Genomic DNA, 22,609 nt, shown 5'->3' with positions numbered 1-22,609 from the left:
GGTTGGGTGGGTGCCTGTACAGAGAAGTTTGTCATTCCATACTTCAGCTGAATAAAGCCATTTCTTATAACAAAAGAGGCAGCACTGACATTGGGTGGCTACTAGTGCAGTTTCTGAAACTGGTGACATGCACGTGCACAGGTACACAGGCACACAGGTGCTGCTTTGTCTCTGCAGTCCGTGGTCTGGCTGTACCATACAACCATCCATTGGGGTGCTTCATTTGAAGGTTAGGTAGAATAGCACAATGTCCAGGGATTGGCTTCAGTAAAAGATCTGCACAAACTCGAGGAAATAATTTCCTTTTCTTGTTCTTCAGTTTCCTCATTGGCTAGAAATGAGTCGAGCAGTTCTCGGCCTTGTACCCACACCACCTTGTACTCTGTAGTTGAAAAAGGCTATATTATTCATATAGGCATGCATCGTTACAGTTCACTGTTTGAATGCTGGCTTTTGCAGAGACCTCTTGAGACATCTTGTCTACATTTCACTGTTTAAGTGACCAGCGTGCATCTGACCCTGTACTATTGCAAACTGCCTCAGAAGTTGGCCCCGTACAACTGGTGTTTGAAGGTGGGGACAGTCTAGGAGCCCCTCAGAAGGATTCTAAAATGGTCCTGACAGCGGCTTTGAAGGATCTCAGGATGGAGGTTCATGCTGGCTTTTGTGTCACGCCATCTCTCCATCACCAGAAAAGCACCCACAGCCAGAAGGTAGGAGGTATGGCCCCATGCTAGATCCCAGCCTGCCTCCTTCAGCGGTGTGGGGAGGGGAGGCTGCTCCCGTCCTGCCTTCCCAGCAGCATCTCCCAATCACAGCTGCTGGATAACGGACAGCAGCCCCAGGTTTTGCTGCGAGAACTTAATCTGCACTGTCGTCCCTCATTACTGCCACTCAGTGCCGTTGTGTCCAGCCATGAAGGGTCACAAGATGACATGAGAGAGGTCGGGCAGGGGGTGCCTGGCAAGCACCGGGAAATATGGAAAGGCTTGAAAGAGAACAGCGACCCAAACGATGCTCCCAGCGGCTCGGTGGGGATGGGGCTGAAAGCGGCTGGGTTCGCACCAAGTTTTCCCGAAGGTCACTCTGCAATATGGTAACTCCCAGCTCGGCTGTCAGTGCCCATAAAGGCAGCTCTCCTCACAGTGCGGGGGTGGGGAAGGGAAGGAGGTTTGTTTAGAAGCATTAGTGTGCCCCTCCCCCGGCCCCATTAGTGGCCCTTATTAAACCAACACAGACAAAGAGCAAAGATGCCCTCGTTAATGGAGAGTCTGCGATAATTACTCTGCTCTGCCGCTTCTTTTGGGGCCTGAATGGCCTTTGAATAATGTTTCTCTTGCTGTGGTTGCAGACAATACCCTCGCAGACTGCTTTAAGCGGTGCCAATCCCATTAGCAGAAGAATAGCAGAGCTTTGTGGTTGTGTGAGTGTGTGTGTGCTCACGGGGAGGACTGCGGGTTGGCAGTGGGAACTGGGCTACGCTGCCCACTGCTTTCGCTCGCCTCTCTTGCCCTCCACGGCCCAAGGAAGCAAAGCAGGGAAGTACTGGGTGGAACTCCATCTCAAAAACAATCCCTGTTTAAGTAACGCCTGAGCCAGGGGGCTTGCGGGAGCCGTGTTGCGGCTCGATGCAGGAGCACAGAGACGGCACATCTGCTCACCAAAGGGGAAGAAGGGAAGAGCTGGGAGGCAGAAGCCCCTCAGGACTGAAAAAGAGGAGTGCCCCAGCCTTTCCCCATGTTCCCTGGCACGGCTCTCCCCTCACACCCACACAAGACACCAAAAGGGGATGGAGGCCCAAGGGGCTCCAAAAACAGAATCCAGCTGTGCTGCTTCTTTACAGAGAAAATGAGGTGACAGGCATCCCTCTGCATCCAGTTGATTACAGAGCATGGAAATGGCTATACTGCCCAATTTCGGGAGGGTTAATTTTGTACTGCACACCCCAAGCAGGAAGCTAATTAGTGTGTTTAATAGGTAGCTATCAGCCAAACTTGGAGGAGTTGGAATAACTCTACCTGAGCCTTTCTCTTTGATCTCCCCTTCTGCATGATAAGTGAAAATAGTGTATAGCCGGGCTGGCTGCAGTGTTTAATTTAATCATCTGATGATACTTATTTTCACAAACATGAACTCAAGGAACAATTATCGGAAAGGCTTCATCTTGTGCTGAACATGCCAGCTAACGGCCTTTCTGTGAGGTAATAGCTTCTATGTAGGGAGTCAGTAATTAAAACGTGTGAAAAAAGGCCCCTTCTTCAGAGGCAGCCGGGAAAAACAGTGGGTCTAATGCTCAGCTGGTGAGAACTGGCAAGTCTGTCAATGGCCACAATAAATGAGCATTGCTCCTTCCAGCAAAGAATGTGCCCAGAGGGTTCTTGAGAGTTTCCTATTTTGAGAAAGATGTTTGAATTCTTGTCAACAGGAGCCAAACTCAGGAATACGTGGTACAATGATCTGGTCTTTGAAAGATGATTCGGCAGGACTCATGGGAGATGTTCAGATCTAAAGGAGTGCACTCGGCCCTGCAAACTCTCCCACAAGGTAAGCAGCTAAATTAGGTTTCTAGTGTTAACAGATAGAACCATTTTCTCCCTCTTTCAGTGTTAACTCTCTAGACTTCCAGAACCATGTTCAAAAAGCTAAGAAAAAGCTGACATTTGAGACATTCCAAGTAGAAGGAAGATGACTTCCTTTATGTCTTCGTCATGTGGACATATAGGGTTCAATTTGTTTAATGGTATAGTTAACCACCAGATGGCTCTATGCACTCTGTTCAGTTTTGGGCCATATGTTGATGGTTGACAAGCAAGGGGGACAAAGCTGGAAGTCAAGCTGTGCGGAAAGTTCTGTTGAATAGCCACCATCATATCTTTAATCACTATATCATGCTTGAAACAGCTTGTGATTTCATGTTGGAGGATGGTGATATGCTTAAAGAATGAAAATTGCAAAATCTGGAACTTGTATTCTTAGATAGATACAGTAATAAAAATTTCCAAAGTTCAGATTTCTTCAGAATTAGAGTGTGTTATCCTGCAGCTTTGAAGGATGATGTTGGTCATTTGTTCTTTTCCACTGGCACACAGGCGGCAGGAAGAGAAGTCTCTACCAAACTAGAGGAAGAAAATGTCAAGTCACCTGTTCTCATATTGAGTTGTTTTAAGCTATGGTAGAGGGATATGTGATGAATCACAGGTACAAAAATGTGATTTAGAAAGGGGGATGGAATCTCTTCCTTCTGTCAGTAAATGGTAACAGTTGTTCATTAAGTGCTTCTCAGACAGAATAGAAAATTAGAAACTTGAATGCAAACTGTTCCCTAGCAGCCAAGCATAAGAAAGATGCGCATTAATTGCATTTTGCCTATGAAATGGAAAGTGTTACCCATCCCAGTACTTTTGCAAATGGTTTCCAGCAGGTAAGAACAGAGTGAGGAGTATCTAGAGCTGGGAAAAGTGCTCTTTAGAGGGCTGGGAAGGACAAAATTAAGAGACCATCATCAGCCTCTTTCACTATGTGTTCCCCCCCTTTCCTGGGGGAGCACGGTGTTTCCTGCAGACCTCCACAGTGCACAAGGCAATGCTGTGAGGATGCAGGGGGCCCCTTGGTGCTTGGTGGCCCCAGGGAAGCATCTGGCAGGACATGGAGCGCTGGCAGGAGGTGCCTTTCCTCTCTCTTGCACAGCTAAGTGCTGGGAATTGCACAATGCAAACTGTTGTAATACTTGGATGTGTTTGGCAAATGAGGTCTCAAGTAACCCCATGGAGCACGGTGAGTCTGTAGGAAAGAGAAGGGTGCAGGAATAGTGCCTGACTGCACTGAATGCCTGGGACTGGACTTGGCTGCTAAGACAACTGGGATTGTTTTGGGTTCATGGCACATGGTTACTGTCCTTTCAGACTTACGGCTGCCAAGTGTCTCTGGGAGGCTGTTTTTGAGCAGAAGGGTGAGCGTTCTTGAACAAGGCTCTTCTCTTCTGTCCCCTAAAATGAAACGACATCTATGCCCTCCTGCAGCCTGAAATCACTTTTCCACTACAGGTGGAAAATTATATATGAGCCACTTCCCAGAAAATTATCAAAGTATGAGCGTAACATTAAACACAGGGAATTTCTCTTCAACACAGCAGTGAAATAAGAACCAGGAAAGGGAGGGATTTTTATACTTCTCTTTGAGCGCGGTGCACACTGCCTACCTGCTCTCCTTCCCTGACATTCCTGTTCCCACAGGGGATAGACTGGTGTGCCCGGTGCCTCCCGCATGAGTGTCTTGGGCCTGGAAGGGGAACTCGTAATTCATAGTTGGCAGAGAGGCAAAGTTCTGAAGCATCGTCAGACCCAGGAGTCCTAAAGAGCCTCTTCCCCTCTGAGGAGCCCAAGAGATAAATGTCTCAGTAGCATTTGAGAAAAGGCAGGATGACAATAAATAACATGGCAAGTGATGATACTGCCTTGTCCCTGTCCCTTGAGTGATTGCAGTGTGTACTTGTGTACTGTTGAATTAGAATAAAAACATCAATCTTTGACTCTTACCCAGTGAAGAAGCCGTTCATCTTTAGGAGGAGTGCTTGAAATGTATGGTGCTCCAGTAATATATAATTTGTAAAGGCCAAGATTACATAATTTTCAGTCAGATAAACTGTTATTTTTTTTGTGCCAAAGGCTCCGATTCATCCCTACTGTCACTGAAATGAGGTAACCCATACGAACACAACTTTGTCGGTCGTGCCAGTCGCATTTCACAGTATATGCTAAGTGGTCGGTGTGTGAATATGAGAAGAAAAACTACAGATGGAAGCTAACCTAACACATGCCTTTTGTTGTGAATCCTTTTTACAGACCCAGTTCAGCGCCGCATTTTCGTGCCGTTACATCTCAGCACTGACCTTGCCGTGCTGCTTGGAGCAGCGCCGCTGGCTCCCCTGGGTTGCGGTCAGTGGAAGGCAGCGTGGCGCCCGCGTCGTGATGCACATGTGGTGCTGCGCGGAGCCTGGCTCTGTGTGCTTGACGTCAAAATTCAGGTGAGGGCGTGCTGGGTGGTGTGCCATGCTATCCATACCAATGAAAAAACTCATTTGTAATTGTCTTGTAACTTTTTGTTTTCTTTGGGTGACAGGTTGGGCTGGAGATGGTTTTGCTGCCCTGGGGGGATCTGAATTCACACGCTGCGCTGCTCCCTGCACTGCAGCCTTTGTGTCTCGCTAAGCGTGTTTGCACTTGGGATTGTTAAAAATCCATTTAGGATTTTGCGTTTTCTGCCTCTCCTTAAGTCGGGTGTCAGCTCCCTGAGAATCTCGGTTGCTTTAGATGCGTGGAAAGGTGCAATTTTACCCCTTATGTGTGTGTAGGAAAACCCGAAGATTTTGCGATTATTTATTTATTTATTTATTTACGAGGAAGTAAGCAGCTGGTGGGTCACTGGGACGCGGAGCTGCTCTCCCACCGTCAGTAGCTGGCGCAAGGCCGGAGGGGCCCTGGCCGCCGCTACCGCCGCCCGGCCACCTCCGCCCGGGCCTCCCCCAGCGCCGGGGCTGCCGCCTGGGCGGGCGGCAGCGGCGGCAGGAACCTTGGTGCCGCGGAGCCGTTTCCCGCGGCGGCCGGGACGGCTTTGCGGCAGGACGCGGCCCCGCCGCCCGGCAGCGAGGAGGGGCCGCGCCGCGCCGTGCCGTGCCGTGCCGTGCCCGCGGCTCCGCTCCGCGCCGGGCCTCCTGGGAGCACCGGCAGAGCGCGGCCCCGGGGCGGCAGGTAAATACTCCCTTTGGGCTGGGGTCGGTGCGCGGCTTGCAGGGTCTGCGCGGTCCCCCGGCTCCCCCGGGGCGGGCCGCCGGGCCGGGCTGGCCGCAGCCCTCACCGCGCTGCCCACCCGCCGAGCGGGTGTGCGGGCTGCGGCGCGGCCCGGGCGCGGCCCTGGCCCTGTTTGCATTTATAGCACGGACACGTCTGTGGTCATGTGCCCGTCTGGAAAGACACGTTCCCGTGCGCAGGGAAGGGCCCTGCGCTTTGGTTCGCTGCCGCTCACCACCTCGGCGGGAATGGGGGCTGCTCCCCGCCGGTAGAGTCAAACTCCAGCATGTGTAGGCACAGCGTGCAGGCATGCCTCTCTGCTGTAATAGCTCCGAGCATGACATAATGCCGTGGTCTTCTTACATTGCAGTGAAATCGCTGCTTTTACAGAAGCAAGCACCCAAACCCAGCCAGTGGAATTAGATCATCTGGAGTCAGATAGGCCCGACAGGACAGTATCTGTATGTGGGCCGTGTGTGCTAGGTGGAGTATCAGCAGAGATGCTAGAGTCGCCGGCACTGCAAGGTAAGGGAAGGGGAAGAAGCTCGAGATTAGGTTTGTGTAAGGAATCATGACTTGCGCCTGAGCTGTTCTCTGTTCTGCAAATATGCACTTACGGCCCCAATCCTGCAAAGACGTACAGACAAATCTAATGTAGGCACTGTGTAGTCCCGCTAAGGGACTACAAAAAGGCACAGTATATTAGAATAAAAGCATCTGAATCTTAGTAGGACCAATGCTCATAGATTGAAGCAACAGTAGTTTTCATCTCACAACTTTCAAGGCTGATTTATCCAAAATGAGTGAATTAAATTTGGGATTAAAAAACCTCCAGAAGTCTAAAATATGAAATGGGGCAGTACGTAGTGGAACAAAGGATCTTAGTAGTCTACAGTAGCTAGATACATCATTCCTGCAGAACTTTATCAGAGTGAAGTCACAGTATGTATTAACATTTTTCATCAGGTGTTTTGAGGTTTCTGCTGAGCCTCTGCTAACCTCTTCTGTAATGAAGTTATTGTTCAGTTTAGAAAATAGCATTTGTGCTGAGTAATCACACAACTCTAGCGGTACATGTGGTTACAACCAGCCTGTGGGGTTAGCTGCTGTGGCAGGGCTGCCAGGACCTGAGGGTTTGGGTTGCTGTGGTAGTTTGTAGAACTTCAGCATTATTTGGATCACTGCTTCCTTTCCTTTCCCTGCCCCTCTTTCCCCAATTAATTTAATGCGCCAAACCACTGTGGTCCTGGCTGTTTGAAAGACAGGAGGAGGGCTTAGTTTGAGGTTTGAAATGAAGTTGTTGTTAAACACTGTATTTCCATCAATGTCAGCGTTCAACCACTAATAGTTATGGGGAACCCAGGTCTCACTGCAGAAAGGCTTGTGCTGTCCCAGCTGAGCTCTTTGAGTACCACGGTTAGAGATGAGTTGGCTGCAGTCACAGATCAGGGCTACTCATAGCTGTGTGCTGGGCAGATTTGGATGTTGAGTATATTTTCTTATGGCCACACCATGATGTCAGGGAAGAAATGTCTCACATGTTCTTGTGGGAGATGCTGTGTTTCTTACCCTCCTTCTGGTCTCTGGGGCAATTATTAAATTGCTGTTTATATTAGCTAGTGCTTCATCTAGAAAGGTCCAAAAGTATCTTCTGAGTCCTAGTTATAAGGAGATAAATGTTGACTTCTGGCAGCCCCCGGTCTGTATGTCCTTCATTTCTTAAATGCAGCCACCTCAGGGTGCAGCAGGACGTGGCTGCACACAACAGCTGAAAGCTCAGCAGCCTGATTCTCAACAGTCTCTGTAAATGGGTCCTGGAGGAGCAACATTCTCAAGAACAAAATGTGCCTTTTATTTCTGTTCGGAATGCATAGGGACAAACTGAAAATACTTTAATTTCTGATCTCTTTATTTCTAAAAAAAAAAAAAAAAAAAAGGTTAAAGTTTTTAGGGGCTGTCTGTCTTTTCCCTTCAGTGTAGTTCTAGGAAGTGTGGAGTAGGGACATACTTACAAAATTTCAGTTTGCATTAGCCAGAAATGTTTATTTTTTGAAAAAAAAAAAAATTTCACCTGGCATATACAAAGTTCCCCCACATCCTAGCAGGAGACAAGCTGGTACATCATGACAGATACAATTAGAAATATTAGACTGAGCCATGTTGGTTGTTGTTTCTTGAGTGTCCAGTTCAGTCGTGTTTCCTTTTGTACTGGAGGTTTGTATCACCCGTCTTGGATACTCTGTTACCTGGCAGTCTCTGTACTACTTGTGTTGAACTTGGGAGGTAACCGGCTGTTTTGTGTTGTGTGTCTGCCTTGCAGAGCGGGGAGGAGTTCTTGTAGTCATGGGAAACATGGAAAATGCAACTTGTAGAACTTCACACAAATCTGTAGACACAAAGCGAATGAACCCAAGGATAGAGATAATTCACTCGTGTTGTTATTTGAGGCTACAGGTATGTTTAAGACAATGCGTTCGTGCCTCAGGCCAAACCACTGCAACGCTTCATTCTGTTTGTCCATGTGGACTTACTGCCTGAAGTGGGTTTGAAGTGTTTGCTTCCAGAGGATCTACAGGCGCGGTGCTAGACCTCAGGAGAGCCTCTGTTCCCCTCTGCCTGATACCCTGCCTTGTAAGGTCAGCCAGCCAACAGGGAGCACGCTCAAGGGGGTAGCCAGATTTTCGTCTCGTATAACGTACAAAGGTGCCCACATGCTGACGGGTTTGGCTGGCCTGCAGCCTGCACAGTGTGTCACCATCACCTAACTCCCCTCCAGTCAGTCTGCTTTGCTTTCTGTTCATTTCCTTGCCAAGGGTCGAGTCCCAGTCCAGATACTGAGTTTTCAAATGGTTACTCACCCACGGGAAGTGATACAGCCCATGGTTACTCGGTGGTGCTCCTCAGCCAGGAGGGATGTGTGTCAGATGGCTGCAAGGCAAAGGAGTCAGTGATAAAGATCTTGGGAGAGCTGTGTGGCAGTCAGTCTCCAGAAGAGAAAAGCTTTCTGTGGTCCATCTTCCTCTGCTGGGTCCTCCTCACCCTCTGGACTCACTTTGTTCTGGCGCAGCAGGCTGTTGTGTGCTTTCCAGCTTAGAGTTTCTTACATTTTAATTACTGTTTTCAAAGTGCAGTTAAAATTAAAGGTAACATAGTCTATAAGCACTGTTTATTATTCATTACTGTGTGCTCATCACTGGATGAGGTGTTCTTTAGCTGTGGTGTGTTAGTTGCCCACATAGGGAGGATGCCTGGGGAGCCTCCTTGTTAAAGGCACTGGGTCAGATCAGAAGCTGGGGGAAACGTGCTTCACAGAGTGAGACTCATGTATCTTTGCTAAGGGTCTGCTTCCCCTCACAGAATATGGTGTTCTTCTACCTCCCTGGTTTCACCTCTTTCTTCATTTCATCTTTTCTCAGTTGGTTGTTTTGTTTTCTGTAGCGTGAAAGGTCACTGCTGGCTTTTAGTTTGACTATGATTGCAGGTTAATTGTACCAAGTTAATTGCAGCTGTTCCTGCTCTTTGCCTCTCCCTGGGTCTAGCAGACAGGATGTGGGAGCTCTTCTTCACTAATAAATGTTGGTGGTTGATTTCATCCTTAAGGGCAATGAGACTGTAGCAAACAGGTGGGCTTACAACATGAAAATGGTTATGCTTACATTCAGTTATCCTCTCTAGCACCTGGCCCTATAGCCAAGCATTCCTGATGAGAAAGCTTCTTTCTTCAGTTTTTGTGAGCTTTTCCTGAATATTGTCAGTGGTTTTGTGCAGGAACATTAAACAGAAGGTATTCATGTGAGACACTTTAAAACTAGTATTTTCTGAAAATTTGAAGCAATTAATTTCTCAGTTGTGTGTGGGGGGAAGAGGCTTTTGAAGAGGGGCTTTAACAATGTGATCTAAAGATAATTATTCATGCCATGCTGAACCAACCATGGACTCACATGGCAGCCTTTTTGAAATGGTGATTCCCCGTTCCATATTAAATGTTTCTTGTAGTTTTATCTTCTTTCAAGGCACAGTAAATTTCATCCAGACATTTAAATGATGGATGTGACAACCTTGTGTGCTGTGTTGCTCACTTGGTGTACACAACAGTAGGTCACCTGGAGTTTTGGAATCACTTGGGGAGAGGGCTTGCCTTGTGCTGAGGGAACAAAATACAGCCAGGATACAAGAAAATGGGATAGTTTGTACGGGGACAGTGTGCCAGCTGATGCTTGCTCCCTGGAATTGTCCTTATGAAATTCCTAGTTATCAGTTGCCTCTCCAAATTGAGTATGAGAGGCAAGCAGGAGCGTAGCTTTCAATTGCTGCTCAAAGAACTGGCCAGTGTATGTGTGGAATTCATAACTGCTAGGAGTGTGTTTTGAACCAGGACTGGTTACATATGGATGGCATGCAGCATGATGGATCTGACCGGGGACAGTGTATGCTGAGGCTTCAACCACAGCAGCTGTAATACTGTGCTTCCTGTACAATGAAGGGAGAGAGGGCTTCTGGCTGGGGAGAGAACTAGATGCCATCATGCTTTGAAAAAGCTTCTGGTTAGAACAAGATGGAGAATGTTTGCTGAGTAGGTCTTGCTGTACTGTAAATAAATAAAGCAGCATCTGCCATCTAGTTGCAGCAAGGTGATGCTGGAAAGAGGGCACTCCACAATACCTTAAGGGCCTTGTGCTGCCACTGCCAGTTCTTCAACTACTTCTGCAAGTGTTCTGCATCAGTGATGTATAGAAGTGCATAGGCAGTGGTAAAAGGCTTTGTGTGTGACAGTCAGCCATCTGTGCATCCTCATTCTTTCTTCTACCCATTCAGGTGTGCCCAGCTGATAAATATAGCTCAACTTCTTAACTAAGAGGTAACGCCTAAGTCTTCAGTTCCATAGCTTTTTTCTGGGATTCTGCGCAGCAGAGCCTGGTTTTCAGGGACTGTCACTGACCTAAGTGTGTCCCATTTAGGTTCTGGGCAATACCTGGCTGACGTGACCGATAAAGCTAGTCAGAAATCCTTGTAGCAGCAAAACCCGTAGGCTGTGATTTTTCAGAGTACCACTGGAAGACATTCAGGTCATAGGCTGAGGCTGCTCAGGCTGACAGGCGAAAAAACTCATTAGGTACTAGCTGCTCCAGCCTCAGTGGGTTGTGCTCAAAGAGGGTATACATCGATCTTTTCTTATGACCTGTTGTTCAGACCAGGCTTGTCACAGCCCATAAACTGCACTGTAGTGGTCCGGGCCTGCAACACAACAGAAATAAAGGTCCCTGAGGCTGCTTGAATTTTTTCTGCTACCAATTTGTTGCCCAATTGAAAGAACATCCCTTTCTATTTTCTTTGTTGGCATTGGAGTTTCAGCCCACAGTTGCAATGCAGCATGAGATAAGGAGAGCTGGTTCCCACGGCAGGTTCCAGAGTGCTGAGAAGGGGATAAGGCAAGCTCTCCAGTAGCTGAGGCACCCTTGTCCTCTATTTGCATACAGGTAACTTGTAAAACTCCTCTTCTGCTCTTGAGATAAAATTCTCAGAAGCACCCAAATCTTTGCCAGGAATTTGAGCCTAAGAGTCGTTAGGAATCGGTGAGACTTGGAGGACTTTTAACATTATTATCTGCCTTTTGCTATCTTTTGCTGGCCAAGAGCTCTGATTTATGCATTTCCTCCAGAACACATTGCCTGTGAACGTCATTGGTTGTTCCTTTCTAATTTTCTCTCCAAATACAAGAGAAAAGAGGGATTTCCTATTTATCTGTTGTGTATCACTCATTGTTTTATACATCTCTGTTACCCGCGTACTGAAGAGGAGGTCCTGTGAGCACCAAAACCAACAAGATTGCTTATCAAGTTGTGTGATGCCTCCTATTCCACCTTCCTGCTTTCCTCCTCTGCATTCTAGCGTTTTCATATCCATCTCACACTAACCACTTGTGCTGTGGCTAATTTGGAGAGACCCATGTGGTGACACTGACCTCCATAAGGGATCAAGTTTTGCCTGCTTCCCCCTTAGCAGGAAGGTGAGTTTGGGCCTGTTTCCTGTGCATTGATGAACAACAGTTCAAGAACTGCATCTTTAAGGATACTACTGCTTTGTCACATCTAGTTGAACTTACCCATGCAGCTTGAAAGAGAGAGAAGGAGAATAAATGGCAGATAGGCAGGATGGTGGCACAAACCCTGTTTCCTTAGGAAACTAGACTGAAAGGTGCTTCTTTTATATATACTTTCTGTATGGATTGGTGAGCTAAATGGATCTCTTCAGTCACTGGTTCCTAAACTCATGCTGGCTCTAGCTTTCTCTCCTGCCTGAGCTAGAATAACAGTCCTGAACATAGTGTGTAATCTGGGGGTATGCAGTGAGTGCCTGTAGTGGTGGTGTGAATCACCTGCAAGATTGCTTCCTACCCTTGCCTTTTCTGTGCATTTTAATTTTTGCTATGCAATGCCTGGGTATTTTCCTTGTCCCGTGGGGATCCAGAAAAGAACATCAGGAAGTTAAATGATCTCTTCCAGTGTACATGCTTTGGCATTTGTCATCCATGATTTTTCTTTGCTGTCAGACTGTGCTGAAACCTAGGTTAAGTCCCTGTGGCTTCTCTAACGGAAGTAATCTTGACTAATGACTAAACTGAACTTCTGTGATTCATGTGGTGCAGGCAGCAATCCTTGCTGTTTACCTCAGCCATGTGGGTAATATGGCCACTATAAACTCACGATAGTAAAGACTTTACTCATGTTGTAAGTGCACATTAATTACCTGACCGCTGCATGTTCATGGACGAAAGCTGTATCTGCACTAGGCAGACATACAGAAAAAGCATGTTTCTCAGCTGCTGCAATCCCTGTGCCCAGCAGTTTTTGCAAAATACAGTACACCATGTTCCTTCACCTTTTTTTCAGTAAGACTAGTTCCCAGGGGCCTGAATGAGTTGTTAGGTTTGTACTTCCCATAACAAATCCCTGCTTACAGTTGCGTATAGCTTTGGCAGTCTTTAATAGTTTGGGCTGATGCTTCTCTCTTCCTCTCCTATTCACTGCCTTAGACTGACTGTCTTTGGAAAATTTCAGGTGTTTCCAAGAAACAATGCATAAGATAATATATTTTATAGTAGTTTAAAAGGAGTTCATCCTATCCTGTTGTTTGCCTTTTTTTCCCCCTTCATGTGAAGCAAGTGATTTCCGCTCGTTTCCTTCCTGGAGGCGATTCTGATGGAGCTGTTTACTGCCATATCAAAGTTTGCTTTCATTTGGCACCAGATTAGTGCAGAAGTCTGAATTAAATTTTTGTTGAGTGCCACTGTCAGAAAATGCCAAATTGTGTTTATGGAGGATATATGATCACAGAATCCCAGTGCTAGTGGGAATTACTGGCACAATTCTTTCTTTGATCCGGGGAGGTTCTTGGCGGTATAGGAAGGGATGAGCCTGCCACCATTGAGGTCACATTTCACATCTTTATTGGGCAGGAAAAACAGAATAGTTTGGAAGGTATGAGTGCTGCAATTTGTGAGCTGTGTGATGCAGGGGCCTGTCATCTTCTCATGACCTTGTGATTCAGCATCTTACTGGATGCGAGGTCAGTTTGTAGTTCGGCATCACCACACTTGGCTGCAAGACACTGCATAGCTCCTGTCTCACAGAATCCAGAGAAACATGCGGCCACATGAAGCTTCCAGCATTTAAAAATGAACCTGTTAAATGTAAGTGCCAATTTTTTCCCCCTTGCTTTCCACCTTTCCTAATGATTTAAAGTAAAGAACAGAGCAACATTGCATCTACTACCACTGAAACGCTTCAGTGGAATGTCACAAGCCCTTCTGGAGCGATTGCTGCTCCAGTCCCTTGAGTGGGAGCAAGGCTGTATTCTTTGCCAACCCCTGTGAGGCAGCATCTTTGAGTGGGCCAGCCTGTAGCTTTCACTGTTGGTGTATGATTATGTTAGTGCTGATTTTGTTCAAATGAATGCCTGTTGCAGTTTTGCAACTTCAAAATATCATTCTTGCTTTAAAGACATGTCATAGCAGGATGTAGACTAAGTGGATGGGTTGCACCACATCATATCGCTTAGCCTGTTCCTGGAGCTCCCAAGCTCTAGGGTACCAGTGAGCAGAACGTTGTTCTGGGGTTGCTGACAGGAATGAGCTTCAAGAGTGAACTCTGTGCTGCATTAAGCTGACAATGCAGATGTGCCCAGGATGTCTTTATTTCCCACTGCTGTCAACTGACACAGTTGTACAGCTTTGCCGAGGGTCTGTTCCCATACCATTCCAATTCGAAACCACTGCAGATATGTTTTCCTGAGCCCTCTGGTTGTGGTTCTGGCTCTGCCTTCAATGTCTTACTCTACATTTACTTGTTGAAAGTGATCTTAGTCCTGGTTCACCATGAGGCTACTGAAGTGAATCCTTGAAGTGAGATATGGGGAAGAAGTTCTCCGTGTAAAGGCTCAAAGTTTCCAGGGTTATTGAAAGTTATTTACTTGGAGTGCGTTTGCAGAAATCATGGTCTGAACTGCTGATGTCAAACACAACTGTGTCGTGGCTGTCCAAAACTGAAGCAGGGATGGGAAGAAGCCAGCATGTCATTACAGAGGGAATTGGTTTGTGCTACAGGATTCTGTGCCCCCTTCTTGACGGGCTGCTGGCCTCCTTACTCCTTGCTATAGGAAAAGAATGCTCATTAAACAACTTTGCTAATAGAAGTTAGGCAAATAGACTGTCCTGGATTGAAAAAAAAACCCCTTAAATAGAAGTATTATCTGTGTTTGATGATGTTTAATAGATGTTTTTTCCTGCTAAGTGTAAATCTTCATGAGTCCTGGTAGCACTTCAGCAGCGTTCACAAGCTAATGAGCTGTTAATTATCAGGCCTGCGCAGGCTAATTAGTTCTGTTAAGAGTGTATTAATCTAGGTAGAGCACTGAGCTAATGCAGCTTTGCTGCTTCTAGGATTGAGCTGATGGGGTGAAAGCTGGGATGTAGATCTCTGACTTCGGGCTTTTCTGCATGTACAGACTCCAGGTACATGATTTCTCCTAGCAGCTGTTGGAGCTGTTCTCCTGCTAGCGCAAATGTCCAGTCTCCGTGTCCCAAGAACTTGCCCACATTTCTGATTTCCCTAACTGAAACATGCCTACCATGCAGTTCCCTCAAGCATGGCAGCACTGTGGATAGAACTTCAAGAGGGTGAGGTTAGAAGGCTGCAGGCTTGGTGAGACAGAAGTCAGCAATGAGACACCCTGTTATTACACTACAAGGAACAGAAACCCCCCTTCCTTCCACCTCACAAGTGTGCGCTCAGGTGGGTCAATACAGTTCTTCAGTACTTCTAGCTTTAAAGCCCTTTGCTATTCTTATGTTATGTCCAGTCAGTCAACAGCTTGGAAGTAAAGATCTGCAGATTTGTGATGGTGCGGGTTATGGCATGTTTTGTTTTGCTGGTAGAATGCATGGTCTTTCTGGGGCTTAGGTTGCCATGTGGTTTCATTTAGGTTCCCAGTGATACTCTAGAGGGAAACTCTTGTGTGCAGTGCTTTGCAGCAGCCTAATAGCATTGATTTATTAGGCAAATACCACAGTTCTCTTTATGCAGACAAGTAGGCCAAGTAGCTGCTGTAGAACTCATATTGGTCTCCTAAAACTGGGAGTGCAAGCAATCTGAGAGGAGGTGGCAAACTCTCTGAGGCTGATTGGCCTATTTTACTAACCCTTCGTTTCTCAGCCTTTTCTTACAGCCTGAAGGGAGCCTGTACCAAGCATTCCCTAGGTGACTGCATTTGTGATGTTGGCAGTGCCCCTCAGTGCAGCTTTCTAAAGCTTGGTTAACAAATGGCATCCCTTTTGTTCCCTTTACCTTGTGCCCCATCATGCTGTCTCTAAGTTTCAGTTCAAGAAGTGATAATACAGAGTTCACAGAAAGTGAACAACAGAAGCCCCAAAGGGGTTCTTCATACACAACCAGCGTGGTGTCAGATGGAGAAAGTAAAATCAAGGGGACTGTGAGAGAAGTGATGTGATTAAATGTATTTACCTGGGAAAAGGCCCTTCCTGACATGATGTTTTGCTTTGTTTTACAGGTATTCTCCGTCACTATGAGCTTATTTCATAGAGAGACTGTAGCCCGATTGATCAGTGGATAGTAAGTCTCCCATCTGAAGACGGGTTGATTTGGTTCCTTTCTACCACTAAGGATTGTGGCTGGTGAATGTATTTGCCCCACCATCTCTAAGTTGATGGTGTGCCAAGGACAGATGTCAAGCATCTCCTTCTCTGGATTTCATGTGGTGTCTTCTTAACGCATTGCGACGCCTTGGCCCCACTGGCAGCGCAGGATATGGAGGCTCTTGAAGTTGATGACATTAGCCCTGCCTTGGAAGTGACTGAAGACTTTTTCAATAGTTTTGATACTAAGCTTGAAAAGATTGTGCAGCCCTCTGAGGTCTACGGTGTACAGGAGGTGCCGGAACTGGTTGGGCACGAGGTATTTGATCAGGTAACAGGGAGCAGGAATCTGAGGAATGTCGCCTCCTTAGCCAAAAGTAGCCTCTTATGGGATCACTGCAAAAATGGCCTCTTGGAAACCAAAGCTCAAACAGTATTCCCTGCCAAAGACCAGCATGTGGTGCAGAGGGGAACAGCTGCTGACAACCTTGCTTGGGCAGGGGAAGGGGAGACCGCAGCTTTTAACATCTTCAATATCTGCCAGCGGAGGAGAGACAGGCCCCGCTCAGTGAATGACATCCTGGTGCAGAATGAGGAAGCCTCCACATTCAAACCAGGGCACAACAGGTCACGCTCTGATATCAGCCATGTAAGCTGGGGAATGGTCTTCACCGGCACCTCCTTGCAGCAGCCACCTGCGCCTGGTCAGGTCAATAACTGTGCTTTGCTCTCTTACCTGGCTTTAACCAAGGGAGAGGACATTCAAGGAAATACAGGTTTGTGCTGGTGCTTTATTGTTTCTGTTGGTATGAGGACTTTCCTATATGTTTTTAATATTTATCTTGAAAGAGGAGCTGCATGTTCTAAAAAAACAAGAAACAACCCCCCCAAAAAACAGCTGTGAGGTGGCTCTTAAGAGGATAGAAATCAGCATGGCTTTGTTGTCAGTGATGTAGCTCTGTCTGTTTGCCTGCCTAAGGATCAGTTTTCAAACCAGTCTTGACTTCGGTTCCTTTCATGCTTTGAAAAATGAAGCTTGTTTTACTTTTTGCTTCTATTTTGTTCAGCTTGACTCAGGAAAAAAATTATGTTTTTTTATAATTTCCTTACCTGATTTTCCCAAACTATTGGGCAAATGGCAAATCCAAAAAAAGGCAGTTTTCATAAACATTGAAGAGTGGCCATCAAAAAAAGGGCATACAAAGCTTTACTGTGAGGCCTGAGATCTCTGCTCTGTTTCTTTAAGAAATGCTGGCTATTCAGTCCATAAACAATTAACAAAAACTCAGGCATGCAATTTGTGCTTGTCAATATTAAGGCATCTCTGCCAGCTTTGTATGGGGTACAGGAAGTCTTGTTATCAGATTGAAGCAGGCGTCTCCAGTGAGCCATATGAAGCGGTGTTTCAGCGAGTGATACTTTTTCCTCTTCCTTTCCCAAGCAGTACACTGGAAGAGGTTGTGCTCAGGGCTTCGGAAACACTGACCCAGTGTCTCCATCTCCATGATTTATTTTGCAGAAGCCAAAAGTGGACTGGGCACTTACTGAAAAGAAAAGCAGTTAGTTCCACAGAGATTGTTATAATCTAAATAAAGGCAAGACTTAACAAAGGAATTTAAAAACCAAAAGGTGGTAAAAGCATGTGTGTGTGTGTGCGCGCGCTTATGGTGGAATGACTCCAGTTATGAATAGGTGGCCTGTTTAGGGTTAAAACAGGTCTTTGGGGTTAGGTTTTCCAGATAAGTCAGCTATTTTGGAGCATGGAAAGCAGGTGTCTAATTTTGGTGTTTGTGGATGTGTGTGTATATATATACGTCACAGCACTCCCAAACTATCAAGCTGCAACAAGGTCTTTTACCATCTCATACCAACATACTCTTCACGCCAGTCCCTCTGCTGCCTTCTCCTAGTCTCTCCTCATCCAGGGCACGCTCACACTCTCTGCTTCTTCCTTGGCTGCCCAACCACTTCACAGAACCAGCCACAGCTGCACCTTGCCTACATGGGCCAACCCGCTGCCCCTGAAGCCAGCCCACAGCCGTATGTTATCAATATTAATTAACCCAGCTTCCTTCCTCTACAATTCCCCCCCCTTTTTTTTTCTTTTTAACAATTCATACCTCATGTGTTTACCAATCATCACAAATTTCTTACAAATAAGCTTTTCATACAGTCCTCTATAATTCCTCTACATATACACATATGTATATATGCATACACGAACCTCTGGGTGGTTGTGTTATATTGTGACGTAGTTGCTATATCCCAGAGAAGGGTGCTTTTGGTTGACAAAGGCAAGTATACCTGCTGTTGTTTTTATTAGGGAGATACACTGCTTCCCACAGAGTGCAGTCTCTGTTCTGTGTCCTTCCTGTGAAAGGGATGCAGAACAGGAACGCGCCCAGAAGCCTGGAGACAGAGCTCTCGGTTTTTGTCAGTGGTGTCCTGGGTATCTCATGGGTTTAACTTAACATGTAGCACCTTCATATGCTCACAGAAACACCAATAAAATCTAGCCATTAAAGGTCAGTACGTGTCCCTGACAGTGTTTTAAGCTTAAAACTTTTTGCCCAATTTCCCCACGCAGCCCTCAGAAAAAGATGGGGGTTCTGTAACATACACTGTTTATGATAAGAAATACCCAAGCCATTCTGTATTTAAAGACCTGTTCATGTACTTACTCAGTTAGAGTTGTTTCAGACGGCCACTGGATCCCCAGCCTGTAAGAAGCAAGTCACCAATCCAGCGGGTATGAGCAGCAGAGTCTGAGGCCAAACTGTTCTCCCTTCTGTCAGTCCAGGGCTCAGGCAACTGCAAGAGCACATTGGGGTGCACCCTAATGTGTTGCATTTCAGTGTGGGGTGAAGCAAATTACGTTCCCCCTCTCCTTTACACACAGATGCAAGACAGTGTGATGCAGCTGTTCATAAAAGGAAGCAAAATGAAAAATGGAAACGATGATGTAGGTTTTTCTTCCCCTTCTGGCAAACAAATTTTATTAGGAACTGCAGTGCTGGGACATCATTGCTTCCAAAGTCAGGGACCGCATGCTGCAGTCTTCGTCCCCTCCTGGGTGAGAGTCTCTGTGCTTTCAGAAGCTGGGCTGTCTGCAGTGATAATCTTCCTTCCGCCCTGGCTCCCATTTAAGCTGTTTCAGTCCACTTTGCTTAGAGGCTACAGACCACAGGGAGATGCACCAACCTTCTGGAAGCCCTAAAAGGGCCTTGCTGTGTCCAGAGTCAAGTCTGTAACAGGACTTCAAACCAGTGTCTAGAACAGTTTGATAGAAAACCTGCTGTCATGTAACCATGAGAGGAAGAGAAAAGACAAGAAACGTGCTCTGTGTACAGGTGGATCTAACCGTGGGATTCCTTAAGCTTGGTTGTATCCAGGGTTCAGTCACCCCATCGCAGTGTGCACCCAAGGCGTACTGCTTTGGTAGTAGCAGTGGAGCTCAGTTGTACTTACCCCAGCCCCTCAGCAGACACTTAAACTGTTTAAATGTGGTTAATCCAATGAAGATTCAAAGAAGTTCTGTGCTCTGAAAATACGCTGTTTTAACTTGTTTCCTTAACCTGTTCTGTTTAACAGCTGCACAGGTTTTAGAAGGAAGCCATGGTATTTCTTCCCTCTGTGTTTACAGGAGAGCCTGCCATAGAGTTTGCTGCTACTGTGAGCTGAGCTGAAAAGAGAAAAGCAAGAAAGTAGGTGTTGCAGATATGTGTATCTGGAACTGGTAATTGTTTTCACAAAAGACTGAAAAATGTGTTTTAAGGTTGACTGAAAGCTGCTGCAGTGATTGAAGGGGTCATAGTGGCTGCAGCCTGTGGAGACATCCTTTTCCAGGGCTTTAATACAGATGAAATGAACGCATATGAAATACTGAGAGCAACTTCAGCCACTGCTGGTCAGGCCTCATTGCTGTAGAAGGACTTCCATCTGGAGCCTGCAGAGGTCTCCCCGTCCTCCGAGGCTGGCCAAGTTGCTGCGTAGATTAACTCTTCACAGTTTTTTTTCCTTACCTTTATTCATAGTATATTTATTACTATGAGCTTATCTGTTCCTGTTGCTTGCTTTTTTATAATACAAATAAAATGAAACTGGATCCTTCCCATGTGCTGTGAAAGAAAAGGATCTGAAAAGAAGCTGTGCCTTTTGGGGCGGTATCTCCTTAGGCCTGCTGGCAGGAACAGCTAGTGTACTAAAAGTGAACGCTGTTTGTGCCGGGGAGTAGGGTCAAGAGAAACGAACGCTGTTTGTGCTAGGGAGCGGTGTCAAGGGGGAAGTGGAGCTAGCAAAGACGGAAGTTGTACGCCTATTCAAGGCAGGCTTTTGTATTTCTGGACATGTGGCCTGGGAATCAAAGGGAGAATGCTGCATCTGTAGTATTCAGCGAAAGCTTGCTTAGATCACTAAAACACAATGTGAGCAGTTATCTTTGATAGTCATGTGGATGTTTTCATTCAAACACAGCTGCTCCCAAGATTGTGGGATGCTATAGCACTTTTCCTGGGTAGCTGTTTTGTTTGCCTGCCATGCCTGTGAGCTTGGGGAACCCTACAGCTGTCATTGTGCTGAGCACCTGCACCATGACAAACTGACTGCAGAAGGCTGGCACCTTGTGCCTCTCTCCACAGGCAGCTATGGAGGTACCCAGCCAGCCCCACTGATTCTGGCAGTATGTTCTGCCAGGAAGCTGAGCCTACCAGATGTTTGCAACGCTATGGCATGGCAGAACAGAGATATCAGAGAAAGGTGATTGCCTTAAAACTGGCCAACAGGCCCAAATTCTATGGTCTCTGATCAAGGCCAGAATTTCACCTCTTTCTTTTGACTGACTGGTTTAAAAAAACACCTATTTTCCCCCCCTCTCTTCACAATTCTTTTATCAGTCTGGGAGCCTAGCCATCATTTGGGATACTTTAAAAGTATGACCTTGTAGTCAGTTTTTGCAGGGGATGTTTCAAGAGAGGCTTGGGACTCTCTTCATATAGCTCTTGTACATATTGCATACTTTTCTAGTGTGCTTTTATGGAGGTAAGACATCTAAATTGGTGTTCATGAGCAACACGCCACTGATTCACAGGCTGGGGACTAGGAGTGATCCTTGAGTTCTGAGGAGTTGTTTTCCAGTGTTACTTTCTCTTGTTTGAGTGACTGCACAGCTGTTATGTTGGGGTGTTCTCTTTGTTTGCCAGGTATCCTCACCTTCAGCAGCAGCAGTAGTGGTGGCTGGTACTAGCTCTGCGCCTGTGATGTTGGCTCATGCAGCATTTCGGGGTACATACCAGTGTGTGGAACAGGTTTGTGGTGGTGGGTCACAGCAGCAGACAGCAGTGCCATCAGTTGTTGCTGCTGTTGTCCTGCTCAGGGAGGAGCTGCAAAGGCAGCTAGCTGGAAGGAGGAGCTGCTGCCGAGGTGGAGGTGGCCAGAGATCCTGAGAGGTGTGAAATACCAGAGGTGTGACATGCAGCCTTCACATTTTCTCTCCAGTGACGGCCAGGTAAAGCGTAGCTCCTGACCTATCTACCAGGGAGGTTTCTGAAACCTAGTTGCCATTTGTGATTTTGCAAAACACCCCTGTAATGCTGTCCTTTTTCTGTGGTATGTAGAAGCTACATAGCCAGGGCAGACCAACAGGTCATTAATTGCCACTGGGATGGCACAACATTATAGGTCTGTGGTTGTTGTGCAGAAGATAATGGTGCTGCCATTTGAGAAGCAGATGGTGCGGAAATAACACTTCTGCACCTTCCCCTCTGGAGAGCAGGAAGCCTCAAACCACTTGGAAATAATCCCAGAGGTATCAAGCCAGTTGGAGAACTGATGCCCTTTCCTGTGGCCGATTTATTTTCAGCATTAGAAGGTAGTCAAGAAAAAGGTAGCTGTACTGCAGAGATTTGAGGCCTTTCAAGATTTGAGGAGGCAAAAATGTTATTTAAAATAGAATACGAGTTAGATGGCCTCCACTGCAGGAGTCTGTAAGTGCCAGGCCCTGTCTGTGCATCTATCAAGAGAGAGCCCCTTCTCCCAGGAGATCACAGCTTAAATATACCACACAGTAAGGGTAAGGAGGGTGAGTAAGGACAGAGGTGAGGTGCTTTGCCCAAGATCAAATGGGAATGTAATTTGGATCACCTGACTTCAACTCATCTGCCAGATGATACTTTCCACTAACTCCCCTGGCTAATTCAGGGAGTGCAACACTTATTCCCTGCAGGCTCACTCCTGATTTCTCTTTGGGCTTGGGCACCCTCTGAGCTGGAAGGGCCCTGGGGGCTGGCAGAGAGCAGCAGCAGGGGACTAGGCTGGACAGCTGCCCCGAGTAGAGGGAAACATGACCTACTCCACTCCCTTGCCTGGGAGGGTGCAGAGTGATGAAGAGGGGAGTGCGGTGGGAGGGGATGGGAGGGGCTCACATACAGTGGATAAATTCACAGTGCAGGAGGACTACAGTAAACAGTGCTGGTGAGTTTGGTTGTGAAGCTGTTCTGGTTGCAAGGGTTATTCTTTATGGAGGTTTTTGCTCTGGAGTTACGACACTCCATAAAGCTAATGAACAGAGTTTTCATCTCCTGGGGCAGTGCTGATTGCTTCCAGTGATGTTGTGATGACTTTCATAACTGAATTTTCTGGTTAGTTGCTATCATTCCCTTAGTGATGTCAGCTAACT

The 22,609-nt window shown here is 46.6% G+C and overlaps 1 protein-coding gene across 4 annotated transcripts in view; it reads left to right on the top strand.

Moving 5' to 3' along the window:
• The window catches only part of PLEKHM3 (pleckstrin homology domain containing M3), a 122,505-nt gene that overhangs the window by 482 nt on the left and 99,414 nt on the right, over positions 1-22,609 (top strand). The window contains exons 2-5 of one of the 4 annotated variants that reach the window (XM_037397547.1): positions 460-713; positions 2,426-2,544; positions 4,842-5,023; positions 15,852-16,712. In XM_037397547.1, the coding sequence (XP_037253444.1) occupies positions 16,109-16,712 (604 nt within the window). In that variant the 5' untranslated portion in view covers positions 460-713; positions 2,426-2,544; positions 4,842-5,023; positions 15,852-16,108. Of the gene's footprint in view, positions 1-459; positions 714-2,425; positions 2,545-4,841; positions 5,024-5,581; positions 5,748-6,156; positions 6,312-15,851; positions 16,713-22,609 lie in introns of those variants that run through there. The other 3 variants (XR_005105757.1, XM_037397545.1, XM_037397546.1) reach the window with 3 other exon arrangements.

This window comes from Falco rusticolus, chromosome 8 (assembly GCF_015220075.1).
Source record: "Falco rusticolus isolate bFalRus1 chromosome 8, bFalRus1.pri, whole genome shotgun sequence".
NCBI lineage: Eukaryota > Metazoa > Chordata > Aves > Falconiformes > Falconidae > Falco > Falco rusticolus.
The sequence above is the reverse complement of the archived record's forward strand: the minus strand, read 5'-3'. Positions and strand labels throughout refer to the sequence as shown.